The sequence below is a fragment of the Mercenaria mercenaria genome, chromosome 4, assembly GCF_021730395.1.
Source record: "Mercenaria mercenaria strain notata chromosome 4, MADL_Memer_1, whole genome shotgun sequence".
NCBI classification, from domain to species: Eukaryota; Metazoa; Mollusca; class Bivalvia; order Venerida; family Veneridae; genus Mercenaria; species Mercenaria mercenaria.
In genome coordinates this window covers 20321227-20337870 of record NC_069364.1, presented here as the reverse complement: position 1 = coordinate 20337870, position 16644 = coordinate 20321227, and the positions used below count along the sequence as shown (strand labels likewise).

At 35.3% G+C, this 16644-nt stretch overlaps 1 protein-coding gene across 1 annotated transcript in view; it reads left to right on the top strand.

Annotated features, from left to right (window-relative positions):
- Positions 1–5269, top strand: part of LOC128556562 (androglobin-like) — a 62321-nt gene extending 57052 nt beyond the window's left edge. The window contains exon 20 of the mRNA XM_053542069.1: positions 5026–5269. Within this exon, the coding sequence (XP_053398044.1) occupies positions 5026–5269 (244 nt within the window). The remainder of the gene's footprint in view (positions 1–5025) is intronic.
- The last annotated feature ends 11375 nt before the right edge of the window (positions 5270–16644 follow it).

Genomic DNA, 16644 nt, shown 5'->3' with positions numbered 1-16644 from the left:
ATTGCATAATAATCAAAATGAAGAATGTTTTGCTTTATTTCAACTTTTCTGCATTTTGATATACATGTAACATTTATGTGTGTAGCTTGTAATAATTATTAATATGTCATATGATATACCCTTAATTAGAAATAAATCACCTTTAGACTGTAATACTTTATTGTTTATTCTTGACGTTTACGTCAAAACCGTTGGCAGTATTCCGGTAAACGAAACTTACTTTGTGGCATATTGATGGCTATTGCTTAATTTACATTTTTCCAAAATATTATGTAGCATTTTACAACTTATGTTGATTTCGATATTTCTTGAATGTATTTTGTGGTTTTAATTCATCATTTTCCAAACTTATTTTTTCCCCAGATTTTTACTTTTGACTTTCCTGTTCAGTACTAGTATATTTTATTTGTGCGTTTAATTAAAAGTAACTGGGCAAGTTGGTTTTTTAAAAGTGACTTTACCTATCATAGATTCCTCTCCCTTTTCCGTCAGGCACAATCAAGCAGGGAAGCGTAGCGTTCAGCTCTATAAGTTTAGATAACTTAACATGCGGTGTGTCTCAAAATAGGTCATAACCTACTTTTGAAAAAAAAATAATGATTTTATCAAATACACTTGAAAAATATGTAAACCACATTCCGGATTGTAAATCCCTTCCTGCGGAAGTGTCTTTGAATCACGCTGTGACAAAAGGTGCTCAGCTTGTTCTCAGTGAAATACCTCTTACTTTTCTGAAAACTGCATTCCTAAACGGTTACCTGGCGTAAAAAGTGTGCAATTAAAGGAAAGGGCTCTACAAACTTCGCACATGTCCACATACGAGGATTGTTCAAATATGAATGCATCTAGAACGTTATCTTGCTCAATAATGCCAACATCACAAGGAAAGTAAAATTATTGGGTAGATAAACATGTTAGCTTTACATTGATACCACACCCATTAAAATCCGTTCACTTTAGTTGTGTCTATCACTCGCTAAACATTGCCTAGTCGTGTATACTAATACAAAAATGGTTGGAAGAAGGTCAGCGTACGCCGTTGAAGTACGGTCCTATATTAAGAATCGTTGTATTCTTGGCATAGGGTGTAAAAACATTTTTGATGAAATATGTTCTGATTATGGGCATAATATAATGTCTTTTTCGACAGTTATATGTTGATTTAAGAAATTCAAATGTGGGTTAGTTTCAACAGAAGATGTACCGCATGGCCATCGGCCGAAAACAGCAACGTCTGCCAAGATGGCTGCTAGAGTAAAAGAAATACACCGCTAGGCAAATAGTTAGTATGGTTGGCATCTCATTAGGAGCAGCTCATACAGTTCTGAAACGTAATTTGAAAATGAGAAAGATCTGTGCTAGATGGATTCCCCATCTGTTGACAGATGAGAAGAAAAAGGCACGCGTGCAATGCGCAAAATTATTGCTTAAACAGTTTCCAAATTACAATGCACGGGCTTTCGCAAATGTCGTCACTGGTGAGGAGACATGGGTTCACATTTTTGAGCCCAAACGAAAGATTCAGAACAAAATATGGGCAACAAAGTCTGGCAAAAGATCATGCATTGCAAAGCGGACCATGAGTGTTAAGAAGGTAATGTATACCATATTTTCTTCCCAACTCAGGGTCCTGCCATTCAGGTTGCTGTACATGACGGCAAATCCGTAAATGCGAAGTTTTACATGACTAAAGTTCTTCGAAAACTGAAGAAATATTTCAAAAATCGAAGACCCGCAACTGGTTTGGCCAATGTCAGATTACAACATGACAATGCGTCATCACACAAGGCGTCTATTGTACAAGACTTTCTGAAGCAGGAAAAGGTTGTTGTGCTCCCATACCCTCTTTATTCGCATGACCTTGTGACTTCTTTTTGTTCCCAAGGCTTAAAAAATACTTTTCAGGTCGAAAATTTGTGCAGCGCAAACATTGAAATCTTGTTTACTTAGTAACAAATTCGCATAACAAATATTGCATATTGGCAGTCATAAGTGAACATTTTTACTTGTAAAATGTTGTTCTTGAGTCAATGATTTATTTTAGCATTTAGTCTAATCTCCGTTTTAAAAATCAAGATCAAGAATGTTAGCAAATGTTATCAGTTAAAAAAATAGTATTCAATGAAAATGGGAAACTCAACACAAAAGTGCATTCCATGAAGAGAGTCAAAATAATGAAATAGTCCTAAATAAACCCGATAATTACGTGTTTCCTCTACTTTGCAAACTGTCAATTACAGCTCATAATATACTAGTACATGTATATCCCCAACTACCAGAATAGACAAACAACGTTGTAATTCATACACTTAATAATAAATTCATACAATAATTTTAAAATATTTAGTTAACGTATATTTTGTTCGTATTTTGTTTAAATCTGTGGCCCATTATGAAACATTATCCGGGCCGTTTTAACTAACTTTTAAATGTAAAGGTATATTTTCAATTACGCAAAACTGAACGACCTTGTGTTAATATTTTGTATAACATATTTGTTCAAACATTTCAGAAAACCATCGTTAAGCCATTGCATGTAATTGAATGTAGTGAAGTTTTAATGGTTCCAACAGCATTAACTTGTCACGATTAAAAAAACATGAGTTCTCTTCCCCTTATCATTTTCACAAAAAATATCATATATATTTTGTCCTGAACTACGATAAAGCCAACGCTGTCCACTTAAAATTGCACATAAAGTCTCTAATGTTGGTAATAGATCAATAAGCGTTCTTCTACAAAAAGGAGACACATTCTACGCAGGCAAACGCTCTGTGAATTTTAAAACACTTAAAAATAAATATAAGGTCTACGGCAACCAATTAAACGTTAACAATTTGTAAATACTTATCTTTACTGTACTTTTTCATATACGTGTTGCCCTACCTACCTACTAGTAGTAAATAAACAAACATAAAAGTAGTATGCAAATAATTACAAAATAAAATGAAAGTCAGCTGTGCATTTTCTCTAAACAGACGAGGTGAAAACTCTAGTATACTTGCCCCATTCTGTAAAGAATTTTAATCTGACTTAAAACGACATCACTTTTCAGACTTGCATCCAGATTAAACAATATAAATTATACATACAACGACACTCATCACTAAGCATTCACTACATCCTAGACGCGTATAACTTTTAAGGACATTCCGGTGTTAAACAAGACATGATCCAGAGAATGCCTATTTGACATTCTCCTTCAATAAAATCATACATAGATATTTGCTGACATAAAATAGTGTCTTCGTTACAAAGTCCAATTAAATTGTGAGAAGATCCTTTGAGAGCATAGACAACAACAAATAATAGCAGATTCGGTTATGTGAAAAGATCCTTTGGAACCGATTTACTTTCATCATATGTATATATGTTTTTATGTATCATATTAATATCTTTACTAGATATTTCTTGACAGTGAAAGCCTGTTCTATCTGCATGTACTTAGTAGGATGTATTTCACAAAACGGTGTACTCAGCTCGGTCCGCATCAGTCGCAGGCAAAAGTGTTATATCATGCTGCTATCAATATAATTTTTTATGTTTCTTATACAGGTATTACGGATCGCCTAATCATGCAAATACTCACAATTTTTGGTGGCTGCTGCCACCAGTGTCAAAAAAGAATTCTAAGATTGAGAAATCTTGTCAATTCTTCTTAAGACCATTCCAACAATCAAAATAGTTCCAGGCTTTCCAGAGAAACAATATTATCTACACAACGTGCAGAATATGCAATGCTACAAGATATGCCTTAATATCATTTCTAATGTAAATTCGGCGACTAAAATCAGCATAAACTGAAGTCAGCGTTTTAATAACGTGTATGAATACAAATATGCAAATCTATGGTCACGTGAATAGACGATGACCTCATTTCACCTGAACTTTAGCTATTGCTTGTTCCTTATCATCGTATCATACCATAGTACTGTCGCTTATAATGTAGAAAGGTGGAAACCTAACCTGAGAAACCTAGCCTGGGACTCCAGACTGACAATTTCTGATCTTGGGAAACCTGTTTCCTATCATGTAACATGTGTTTGTTTCTTTGTTTGTTTGTGTTGGGTTCAACGCCATTTTTCAACAGTATTTCAGTCATGTAACGGCGGGCAGGTAACGTAACCAGTGTTCCTGGATTCTGTACCAGTACAAACCTGTTGTCCTCAGTAACTGCCAACTTCCCCATGTGAATTATCAGAGGTGGAGGACTAATGATTGCAGACACAATGTCGTTTATCAAATACTCACGGAGAACATACGACCCGCCCGAGGATCAAACTCACGACCCCGCGATCCGTAGACCGACGCTCTACCTACTGAGCTAAGCGGGCGGGTTTGTAACATGTATTACACCCAAAGTATAAGAGTGTGTATGATAAAGAACGATGACTTCCATGGCTAAAAAACACAGAAACTGAATTTCAACGGAAAAGACACATCACGAAGATTTCCGAACATTTCCGGTCTGTAAACAATACCAGTATGTACCTCCCATAGCTTTTCCAGCAAGTTGTAACAATTTGCAAATATACTTGCCTTTTTGAAACGGCAATCTGTAGCAAGTCGTCGGATAACAGATTTGATCAAATTGAAAATTAAGATCATGAGATCTAACTAGATTTTAAACTTCATATCCCGTGAAAAATTGGCGATTATAAACAAATACCTGTTTCGTCCTCACATTATTCGCAAATTATTGATTTTTATACGCCAGTTTAAAAAACGGGACATATTATGGGAACGCCCCTGGCGGCAGGGCGGGCGGGCGGCGTCCACAGACTTTGTCCGAAGCATATCGTTTTCATGCATGGAGGGATTCACAATAATTATTGTCCACCATCATGAGGCGGAGTGTCAAGCGCAAAAACCAGGTGTCCAGGTCTAAGGCCAAGGTCACACTTAGAGGTCAAACGTCAAATTCAAGAATGACTTTGTCCGGAGTATATCTTCTTTGTGCATGGAGGAATTTTGATGTAATTGGCACAATTGTTCACCATCATGAGAGGGAGTGTCTTGTGCCAGAACCAGGTCCCTATTGGAAGCAGAAAGAAAGCGAAAGGAAGAGAAATTAGAAGCAGAAAGAAAGAGAAAGGAAGAGGAGATGTTAGAAGAAGAAAGAAAAATAAAGGACGAGGAGATGTTAGAAGCAGAAAGAAAGATAAAGGAAGAGAAATTAGAAGCAGAAAGAAAGAGAAAGAAAGAGAAATTAGAAGCAGAAAGAAAGAAAAAGGAAGATGAAAAATTGAAGCAGAAAGAAAACGAATAGAAGAGGAGAAATTACAAGCAGAAAGAAAGATAAAAAAAAAAAAACAGGAAAAGTTAGAAGCTGAGAGAAAGCAAAAGAAGAAGGTGAAAAGAAAGACAATGTTAGAACAAGTCAGAAAAGAAAAAGAAACAAAATTAGAAGAGAAAAGGCAGAAGACAGAAGAAGATAAAAAGATAGCAGAGAGAAAGAAAAAGGTGAATGAGAAAAAGACTGAAACTGAAAAGAAGAATGAGAAAAACACAAATGAATCTAAGAAAAGGGAGGAAGAAAATGAAAAGAAAAAGAAAAAAGGACAAAATAGAAAAGAGAAAAAGTAAAGACAGTGAAAACAGGAGAAAAATGGATAAAGAAGAAAAGAAAAAAGAAATTAAGGAAAATGAGACAAGCAGAGCATTGGAAGATTTGACAAATAATGAAGATAAAATAAAGGAATAAGATAGAGTTCTGAAAAAGGTGGAAAAACTCAAAGAGAGGAAAAAGAAGTTGGTATTAGAGAAAGAGAACAATTATGTTTTTGAAGAAAATGGTTATGTCTATGAAGTCACAACTATCACCAAAAAGTTTAAATTAAATTAAAAAATAAAGAAATAAATAAAAAGAGTGATAAGTAAAAGGAAAGAAAACTGTTACATAGAAAACTGATTTATGGAAAACTGATTTGTAGAAAACTGTTTACCTAAGACAACTTAAATTCTCATAGTGTAACTGCCTGGGACTTATCTGGAATACAAAACTAAGACAGACATTAACATTTAATTTCATGTATTGATAAACTATAATATGTTTTAACTATATTACAGTAACATTTCTATCTATAAACAATTGAACATTTTTAAAAGTATATATTACATGTTTAAAATGTGTAAAATATGTGCTAATGAAAAAAAAAACATTTAAACTGAATTATAAAATGACAAACACTTCGAGACAGTTTTTGTGTGTGAATTTATGAACAAACTTACACATTCCAAGTATTAAGAATTGGGACAATTCTTGAAGCGCGGGGGTAGTGCTATGCTGGTTACAATGCTAGACAACCAAACTCTTGTCATAAAATTCTCAAAACGTATTAGTGTTTGACTTTAAATATTAGTAACAGTTTAATTATCAATATAAAATGTATCTTTTGTTAAGGTTTTCATAAATAATCATTATAAATATTATTTGTATTTAATCCAAATGAAAGTAGCATGCACCATGTACTGTCAACTTGTAATGGCCGCCATATTGGTTAAATCTGATTGGCGGATATTTATTCCGGGAAAACCTACTTTCATTTTTGACGTCATGTATAGAATGTAAACATGTATATAAACTTAAAACCGTTTGATTATAAGAGGCATTCGATCGAAAGAGATCAAACGAAAGAGTTATAAAGAAATTCGAAGAAAGATAGAGTTAGAAAATATTTCAATTTTAAGAACTCTAAGACAGAAAGAGATGCAGGTATTTTATTGAAAATAGAATAGACAAATTAAGGTGTTTATATAAATTTTGTTCTATGTAAAATAAATATTGGAAGTATTTGAAGAATTCAAATTGATTATTGGCCGTCCAAACAATAGTATGCATGAAAGTGAACAGATACACTGGTAAAATAATTCAATATAATTATTTAGACTTCTTATCTAAGGAAAATACAGGAACTACCTGAAAATTGTCATATATCTTTTAGCAACTGACCGGCAAGCTATCTATCTCTCTTCCGTTTAGGTCGAACCCCTCGCGAGGACGTAGACCTTGCACGCGTCAACCGACAAAAGAATATTAGTAAGAATGTGAACTAAAAGAAGTTTAAAAACAAAGAAATAAGGTTGGTTAAAAACAGGTTTTAAAAAATAGAGCAGGTGGTTTATGGGGAGACATGTTCAATCTGGCTAACAGCCTGACTGAACTGCGGACCGGATAAGTTTACAACATCTGGCGGAAGAGCATTCCAGTGTATAATGGTACGGGGATAGAAGGAGTATTTGTGGTAATCAGTTGAGGTTGGAATTGGCTGGAATGCTTGGGAGTGAGTGCGTCTAGATGCTCTTGCGAGTGGTTTAATATCATTTGGGAGGGAAATGGCTACCTGGTTATGGAGAATGTTATGGAACATAACAAGGCGATGGTCTATACGGCGAAGGTCAAGACGTCTCCAGTTTAGGGAGGTCAACATATCAGTGACACTGGACAGTCTAGAATAATCATGCCATGCCCACCGAGCAGCCCTGCGCTGTACCGACTCAAGCTGATCAATGCGATTACCTGTATACGGGGACCAAACTGTAGAACTGTACTCCAGCTGGGGCCTGACCAGTGTCTTGTATGCCGTTGATTTGAGCGCTTGCGAGTGGACTAAGTGTCTAATTTGCTTTTTTGGTAATATTGTCAATGTGGTTGTTAAAGGATAAGTCATTTGATATTGTAACGCCAAGGTATTTGGCAAATGGAACTGATTCAAGGGTGGTGTTGTGAAGTATGTATTGAGGTGGGATGACTGTACTACGTTTTGTAAATTGGATGACCTGGCACTTGGATGGATTAAATTGCATGCCCCATTTCTGTTCCCATATTTCAAGCTGGTGTAGATCTTGCTTTAGTAGGCTAGAATGTGAGGCAACAGTTAGAGAGAGATATATGGCAGTGTCATCTGCAAAGAGGCGTACTTTAGAAAATTTAACAAACTTAGGAAGATCATTGAATATAGATTAGAAATAAGAGAGGTCCTAGAACCGAACCCTGGGGCACGCCGGATGAGACTGGTATGGAGCTGGAGTTGTAGCCATTGACAACTACGGATTGTGACCTATTGTCTAGAAAGCCTTTGATCCATTTTAAGTAAAGTAGCTATTCTATAAGTGTGCAATATATCCTACTCTTCTTATGAGACTTGTTTTAAAATCAGCAAACGTGGTTACTTGTTATGCTGATGTTTGTTATAAGGGCAACTTGAAAAATGTAGCCGTTGCCATAGGTTACGAATCACACATGCTTTGTCACTTCTTTTTTGTGCGAACTGTGTTCCTACCTGATTTATACTCTCGGCTGTAATTCAATTCAGGACAGGATTTTTTTTCTGGAAAACAGGGTGATGAATATGTCATAACAGAGAAAAACAATCGTTGATGAGATAATTTTTACAAGCTTTGAACCTTTCGCTACTTTGTAAAACAATCGAGGACAGAATAATAATTTCGACACGGTCATGTTCGATCTGTTTGAACGACTTATTTACAATGATATCATCTGATACAATCGAGAAAGAGTTTTCTTCTTCGAAATGGATACTGGGACGCCGAATGTCGAATCAATATGACATCGATATAAGACAAAAAAGAAGTTGAATTTTCATTTTAATTGAGAGTAAACAGTCCCATATTTCTACAGATTTAAACGATAAATCATTTCTTTCATTTCTTTCATTGTTTCATATATTTTGTCGCTTTAATATAGAGCTGTGATAAATGTTGGGATTGTGTACAACGCTATTTAGGTGTTGGAAAACTACCCTAAACATATTCTAGGTTAACGCTCCTTTATACAGTGAAGCTAGCAAAACATCACAAAGACTTGCATAACAAAGCTAATAAAAAGGAATGTGGGTAGGAATTTGTTACCGACTTGAAAGTCAATGTTTTTACCGACTTTGGTGCAATGCACCAGTTCTGTTCTTGTAATGTTTTATACATATCAATGACCTTTTCATCGCTTGTTGCATGTTTTTCACTTTTTTAATACAATGTTTCAACTTGGTTTACTTAGTTACAAATTCGCATAACAAATATTGCATATTGGCAGTCATAAGTAAACATTTTTACTTGTAAAATGTTGTTCTTGAGTCAATGATTTATTTTAGCATTTAGTCTAATATCCGTTTTAAAAATCAAGATCAAGAATGTTAGCAAATGTTATCAGTTAAAAAAAGTATTCAATGAAAAATGGGAAACTCAACATGAAAGTGCATTCCATGACGAGAGTCAAAATAATGAAATAGTCCTAAATAAGCCCGATAATTACGTGTTTTCTCTATTTCGCAAACTGTCAATTACAGCTCATAACATATATCCCCAACTACCAGAACCGACAAACAACGTTGTAATTCATACACTTAATAAATTCATACAATAGTTTTAAAATATTTAGTTAACGTATATTTTTATTTTATATTTTGTTTAAATCTGTGGCTCATTATGAAACATTCTCCGGGCCGTTTTAACTAACTTTTAAATGTAAAGGTATATTTTCAATTACGCAAAACTGAACGACCTTGTGTTAATATTTTGTATAACATATTTGTTCAAACATTTCAGAAAACCATCGTTAAGCCATTGCATGTAATTCAATGTAGTCATTTTTTCCCGATTCTATCAGCATTAACTTGTCATGATTAAAAAACATGAGTTCTCTTCCCCTTATCATTTTCAAAAATAAATCATATAATTTTTGCCCTGAACTAGGATAAAGCCAACGCTGTCCACTTAAAATTGCACATAAAGTCTCTAATGTTGGTAATAGATCAATAAGCGTTCTTCTACAAAAAGGAGACGCAATCTATGCAGGCAAACGCTCTGTAAATTTTAAAACACTTAAAAATAAATATAATGTCTACGGCAACAGATAAAACGTTAACAATTTGTAAATACTTATCTTACTGTACTTTTTCACATACGTGTTTTCCTAACTAGTAAATAAACAAACATAAAAGTAGTATGCGAATAATTACAAAATAAAATAAAACATCAGCTGTGCACTTTCTCTAAACGGACGAGGTGAAAACTCTACTATACTTGCCCCGTTCTATAAAGAATTTTAATCTGACTTAAAACGACATCACTTTTCAGACTTGCATCTAGATTAAACAATATAAATAATACATACAACGACACTCATCACTAAGCATTCACTACATCTTAGACCTCGTACAACTTTTAAGGACCTTCAGGTGTTAAACAAGACATGATCCAGAGAATGCCCATTTGACATTCACCTTCAATAAAATCATACCTAGATATTTCCTGATATAAAACAGTGTCTTCGTTACAAAGTCCAATTAAATTGTGAGAAGATCCTTTGAGAGCATAGACAACAACAAATAATAGCAGATTCGGTTATGTGAAAAGATCCTTTGAAACCGATTTACTTTCATAATATGTATATATGTTTTTATGTATAATAATATCTTCACTAGATATTTCTTGACAGTGAAAGCCTGTTCTATCTGCATGTACTTAGTAGGATGCATGTATTTCACAAAACGGTGTATTCAGCTCGGTCCGCATCAGTCGCAGGTAAAAATGTTATATTATGCTTCTATCAATATAAATTTTTATGTTTCTTATACAGGTATTACGGATCGCCAAATCATGCAAATACTCACAATTTTTGGTGGCTGCTGCCACCAGTGTCAAAACGAATACTAAGATTGAGAAATCTTGTCAATTCTTAAGACCATTCCAACAACCAAAATAGTTCCATGCTCTCCAGGGAAACAATTATTTACACAACGTGCAGAATATGCAATACTACAAGGTATGCCTTAATACCATTTCTAATGTAAATTCGGCGACTAAAATCAGCATAAACTGAAGTCAACGTTTTAATTAAAACAACCACATGTATGAATACAAATATGCAAATCAATGGTCACGTGAATAAACGATGGCCTCATTTCACCTGAACTTTAGCTATTGGTTGTTCCTTATCATCGTATCATACCATAGTCACACCCTATAAACGACTGTATTCCCCCTCTTCCTCTTGCGAGTGATCAAAACAATAAACTGACAGCTAAAAGTTGAAAAACAACAGCATTTTAAAAAGACTGACTTGCTTTGAAGGTATGTATATTTACATTTTATTGGAAGCTAAACATGATTTGTTTCTGTATATAATATGTTAGTCTGATGACAGGTAGAATTATAGCTAAAACTCGATTGATCACTGATTTTGTCCAGAAATTGTACATTGTCAGCGTCAAAAGTACTCATTTTCTTGCTTGAAGAATGACCTACATGTAAATTCCACTGTTTCATGGATAAAGAAATAATACTAGTTTGGTGAAATAAAATAAAATCATTGATAAATTCTCCAATTTGTTTATAACCGTAAATGAAAGAAGATTCGGTGTTATTTCCTGACTGTATGCACGCTTGCTTAATTACTGTACAAGTGCTTGCGAGTTTGGTAAAAAGACTATATGCCTGTTTGTGAGTGACTTCTTTATAAAATATCGGCGTTTCCTATGCTCCTGTAGTATTTCTTCATATTTAGAACCCGCAAACAATGTTTGAAGGAGGGTGGTATAAAGCAGTCACCATGCGGTCTGTCTATTCGATCTGTTTTTATATATGTGTCCTCATATATTTGGTCGTGCAATTACTTCAATGCTATTGCACCTTCCTCTCTCAAAGTTTACATACGAATATGTAGTTAATGTCCGTCTTATTATTTTCTTTTTTTTTTCTTTTAAAGTGACACTTAAAGGTAAAACATGGTCTGTCTGCTTTTCGTGTCAGTGCCATAACTTCTTTATGCATTAAGGGATTTTGAAATAACTTGGCACAAATGTTCACCATCATGAGACGGTAAGGCGACAATGTGACACATACAAGACTATATTTTCTAGAATTTCAAACCATTGAAACCAATATATAATCGCAACTGCAATTAAAAAGGTGTAAAAATATGAGCAGTAAATGGGGTGATTTGGAGTGAAACGGCGCCAGGTTGAATCCACTAATCCTTTGTAGATCGCTTTCTTGACAGCGTCGCACAGTAAACAGCTCTATTTTAGTTTTGTCTTTGTATTTGCAGTAAACACATGAACTTTAACATGAAACTTGTCTTATTTTACTGAAAATACATTCTGCGAATGAAACAAGTCCCCATTTTACAAGCAGAAGTGCCATTAGGGGAAAATGAGGGTTTATCACCTCACCCTCTGTCCGTCGTTGTCGTCCGTCGTCAACAATTTGACTCTTAACGCTGCGAGGTCACACTTTAGGTTCAATCTTAATGAAACTTGGTCAGAATGTTACCCTCAATAGCATCTTGGACGAGTTCGATATTGGGTCACATGGGCTAAAAAACTAGGTCACCAGGTCAAATCAAAGGATAAGGTTGTTAACAGTCTAGAGATCACAATTTGGTCCGATCTTAATGTAACTTGGTCTGAACATTACCCTCAATAAAATCTTGGACCAGTTCGACATTGGGTCATCTGGGTTCAAAAACTAGGTCACCAGGTCAAATCAAAGGAAAACCTAGTTAACACACTAGAGCCCAATTTTGTGACCATTTATTAATGAAACTATTTTTTTCAAAATGTGTTTTGATGATATTTAGGTCGAGTTCAAATCTGGGTCAGATGGGTCAAAAATTTGGTCACAAAGTCAAATCAAAGGAAAAGCAAGTTAACACTCTAGAGGCCACATCTATGAACATATCGTAATGAAACTGGCAGACTATTAATCTTGATAATCTATAGGTGACGTTTAAATCTGAGTCAAGTAGGGTCAAAAACTAGGTCACCAGATAAATTCAAAGGAAAAACCTGTTAACTCCCTATCGGCCATAAATATGGCAATATCTCTAATGCCTACCCACGACTATCCGCTGTAATTTGATAATCATTTCTCATACATTTATACTTCCCAAATAACATACAGACGAAATTTGCCGATTATACTGAAACAAAGACGAGGTATAACTCACGCCATTTTTAAAACAACGGAAGTGGACTGAGCAAGGCCTAGCGATGAAAACGACCAAATCCGCAAGGACAGATTCCAGGCGTATTTGTAACGATAACATGTTTATGTTATTATTGAGGAAGAGGGAATCGGGTAGTTAAACCATTAGGCCATTCGTGACAAAATAGTTGTACTACTTTTGAATCTTGTTGACTGATTTACCATGAAGTAAACTCCGAATTACTAATAAGAACTTAATCGACTTTTCCGATAATGTTTTCGTTATCTTTTTCTATTTATACGTCCATTCGCAGTATCTTTGCGGGTGAAATAGTTTTTTTTTAATCAGAGGATCATTTTGTTGCAGACGGACAGACAGACGGGGATCAACCTATAGTCCTCTCCTGTCTCATCTCATCGATATTTTGAAATCATAAGGTAACATTTCTTCGTGCGATTTCCATAGGGAATAGATGGTTAATTTCTTGCATGACATAGTAGGGACCTTGTGTATACATTCAGTTTCCAATTCGTATTTTATGATAGTATATGTGTGTAAAACCAACACTGAATACTTGCATGTAAACGACGCTGAAGCATTCAATTAATTATTTAATAACGTAGGATGGCGAGTCACAGACACTCCACCCCACCCCCAATGGATTAGTACAAGCATCGCACGGGGGGGTTCGACATTAAATGACATTACAAACATAACGACTGATCAAAAGAAACTATTTTGTATGCATATTTTTCATTTCAATTACGCCTTTTAAGGACATATATCGCCTATTGTATTCACAAGATGGAATACAGTATCACTCGCAAATACGCGTTCAGATCAAATATCAAAATTAGCAAGTCGGCATACAGTAAATGTTTTTTCATCAACTAAATAAAAATTTATTTCATTCAAAAACGCAACAGAAACGAAACATTTTATTTACATATATTTATGGAGTATGCATACTTATTACAGAAAACAGCATGGATAATTGGATTACAAATCAATTTGGCGTGATATTCATCAGTTTCGTGACTTGGTCGAGTGAATTGTCGTGCAATGTGTGTGATCAGTCAACATTTTTTAAACATTACTTGTCAGTTTCATCTATTATAACACCATATACACATATTTATGTTAGACTTATCGTTTAACTTAAATACACATACAGTGTAACGCCAGATATTGAATTTGGAGACGATTCTTACCTTTTGCGTGTCTGTTTTTTGTTTTGATCACTCGCAAGAGGAAGAGGGGGAATACAGTCGTTTATAGGGTGTGATTACGAAATAACTGCTGACGCGACGCATGAGACTCACGAATAATTTGCTGAAAGTCGATAAAATTACCTCTATCGTCCTCCATCCCATCTGCGGCGTTTCTCTCATACCTTGCCGCTTCCAAACGGTTGTTTTTTGTGGTTTTTTTTCCAACTCACCGCACGTGATCCAGTTTCGAACTTGACCTAGATATCATCAAGCTGAACACTCTCACCAATTTTCATGAAGATCCATTGAGAAATATGGCCTCTAGAGACGTCACAAGGTTTTTCTATTTTTAGACCTACTGACCTAGTTTTTGAGGCACGTGACCCAGTTTCGAACTTGACCTAGATATCATCAAGGTGAACATTCTGACTAATTTTCATGAAGATCTCTTGACAAATATGGCCTCTAGAGAGGTCACAAGGTTTTTCTATTTTTAGCTCACCTGTAACAAAGTGACAAGGATCGCGCGGTGTCCGTCGTCCGTGCGTCCGTAAACTTTTGCTTGTGACCACTCTAGAGGTCACATTTTTCATGGGATCTTTATGAAAGTTAGTTAGAATGTTCATCTTGATGATATCTAGGTCAAGTTCGAAACTGGGACACGTGCCGTCAAAAACTAGGTCAGTAGGTCTAAAAATAGAAACACCTTGTGACCTCTCTAGAGGCCATATGTTTCATAAGATCTTCATGAAAATTGGTCAGAATGTTCACCTTGATGATATCTAGGTCGAGTTCGAAACTGGGTCATGTGCCATCAAAAACTAGGTCAGTAGGTCTAAAAATAGAAAAACCTTGTGACCTCTCTAGAGGCCACATATTTCAAAAGATCTTCATGAAAATTGGTCAGAACGTTCATCTTGATGATATCTAGGTCAAGTTCGAAACTGGGTCAAGTGCCATCAAAAACTAGGTCAGTCGGTCAAATAACAGAAGAACCTTGTGACCTCTCTAAAGGCCAAATTTTTCATGGGATCTGTATGAAAGTTGGCCTGAATGTTCATCTTGATGTCTAGGTCAAGTTCGAAACTTGGTCACGTGCGGTCAAAAACTACGTCAGTAGGTCTAAAAATAGAAAAACCTTGTGACCTCTCTAGAGGCCATATATTTCATGAGACCTTCATGAAAATTGGTTAGAATGTTCATCTTGATGATATCTAGGTCAAGATCGAAAGTGGGTCACATGCCTTCAAAAACTAGGTCAGTAGGTCAAATAACAGAAAAACCTTGTGACCTCTCTAGAGGCCATATTTTTCATGGGATCTGTATGAAAGTTGGTCTGAATGTTCATCTTGATGATATCTAGGTCAAGTTCGAAAGTGGGTCACGTGCCTCAAAAACTAGATCAGTAGGTCAAATAATAGAAAAACCTTTAGACCTCTCTTTAGGCCATACTTTTCATGGGATCTGTATGAAAGTTGGTCTGAATGTTCATCTTGATGATATCTAGGTCAAGTTCGAAACAGGGTCATGTGCGGTCAAAAACTAGGTCAGTAGGTCTAAAAATAAAAAAACCTTGTGACCTCTCTAGAGGCCATATTTGTGAATGGATCTCAATAAAAATTGGTCAGAATGTTCATCTTGATGATATCTAGGTCAGTTTTGAAACTGGGTCACGTGCCATAAAAAACTAGGTCAGTAGGTCAAATAATAAAAAATCCTTGTGACCTCTCTAGAGGCCATACTTTTCATGGGATCTGTACGATATCTAGGTCAAGTTTGAAACTGGGTCAACTGCGGTTAAAAACTAGGTCAGTAGGTCTAAAATTATTAAAATCTTTTGACCTCTCTAGAGGCCATATTTTTCAATGGATCTTCATGAAAATTGATCTGAATGTTTACCTTGATGATATCTAGGTCAGGTTCGAAACTGGGTCACGTGCGATCAAAAACCAGGCCAGTAGGTATAAAAATAGATAAACCTTGTGACCTCTCTAGAGGCCATATTTTTCATGAAATCTTCATGAAAATTAGTGAGAATGTTCACCTTGATGATATCTAGGTAAAGTTCAAAACAGGGTCACGTACCTTCGAAAACTAGGTCAATAGGTCTATTAATAGAAAAACCTTGTGACCTCTCTAGAGACCATATTTTTCAATGGATCTTCATGAAAATTGGTCAGAATTTTTATGTTGATAATATCTAGGTAAAATTCAAAACTGGGTCACATGAGCTCAAAAACTAGGTCACTATGTCAAATAATAGAAAAAACGACGTCATACTCAAAACTGGGTCATGTGGGAAGAGGTGAGCGATTCAGGACCATCATGGTCCTCTTGTTAGATCAACTGACCTAGTTATTGACCGCACGTGATCCAGTTTCGAACTTGACCTAGATATCATCAAGGTGAACATTCTGACTAATTTTCATAAAGATCCCATGAAAAATATGGCCTCTAGAGAGGTCACAAAGTTTTTCTATTTTCAGA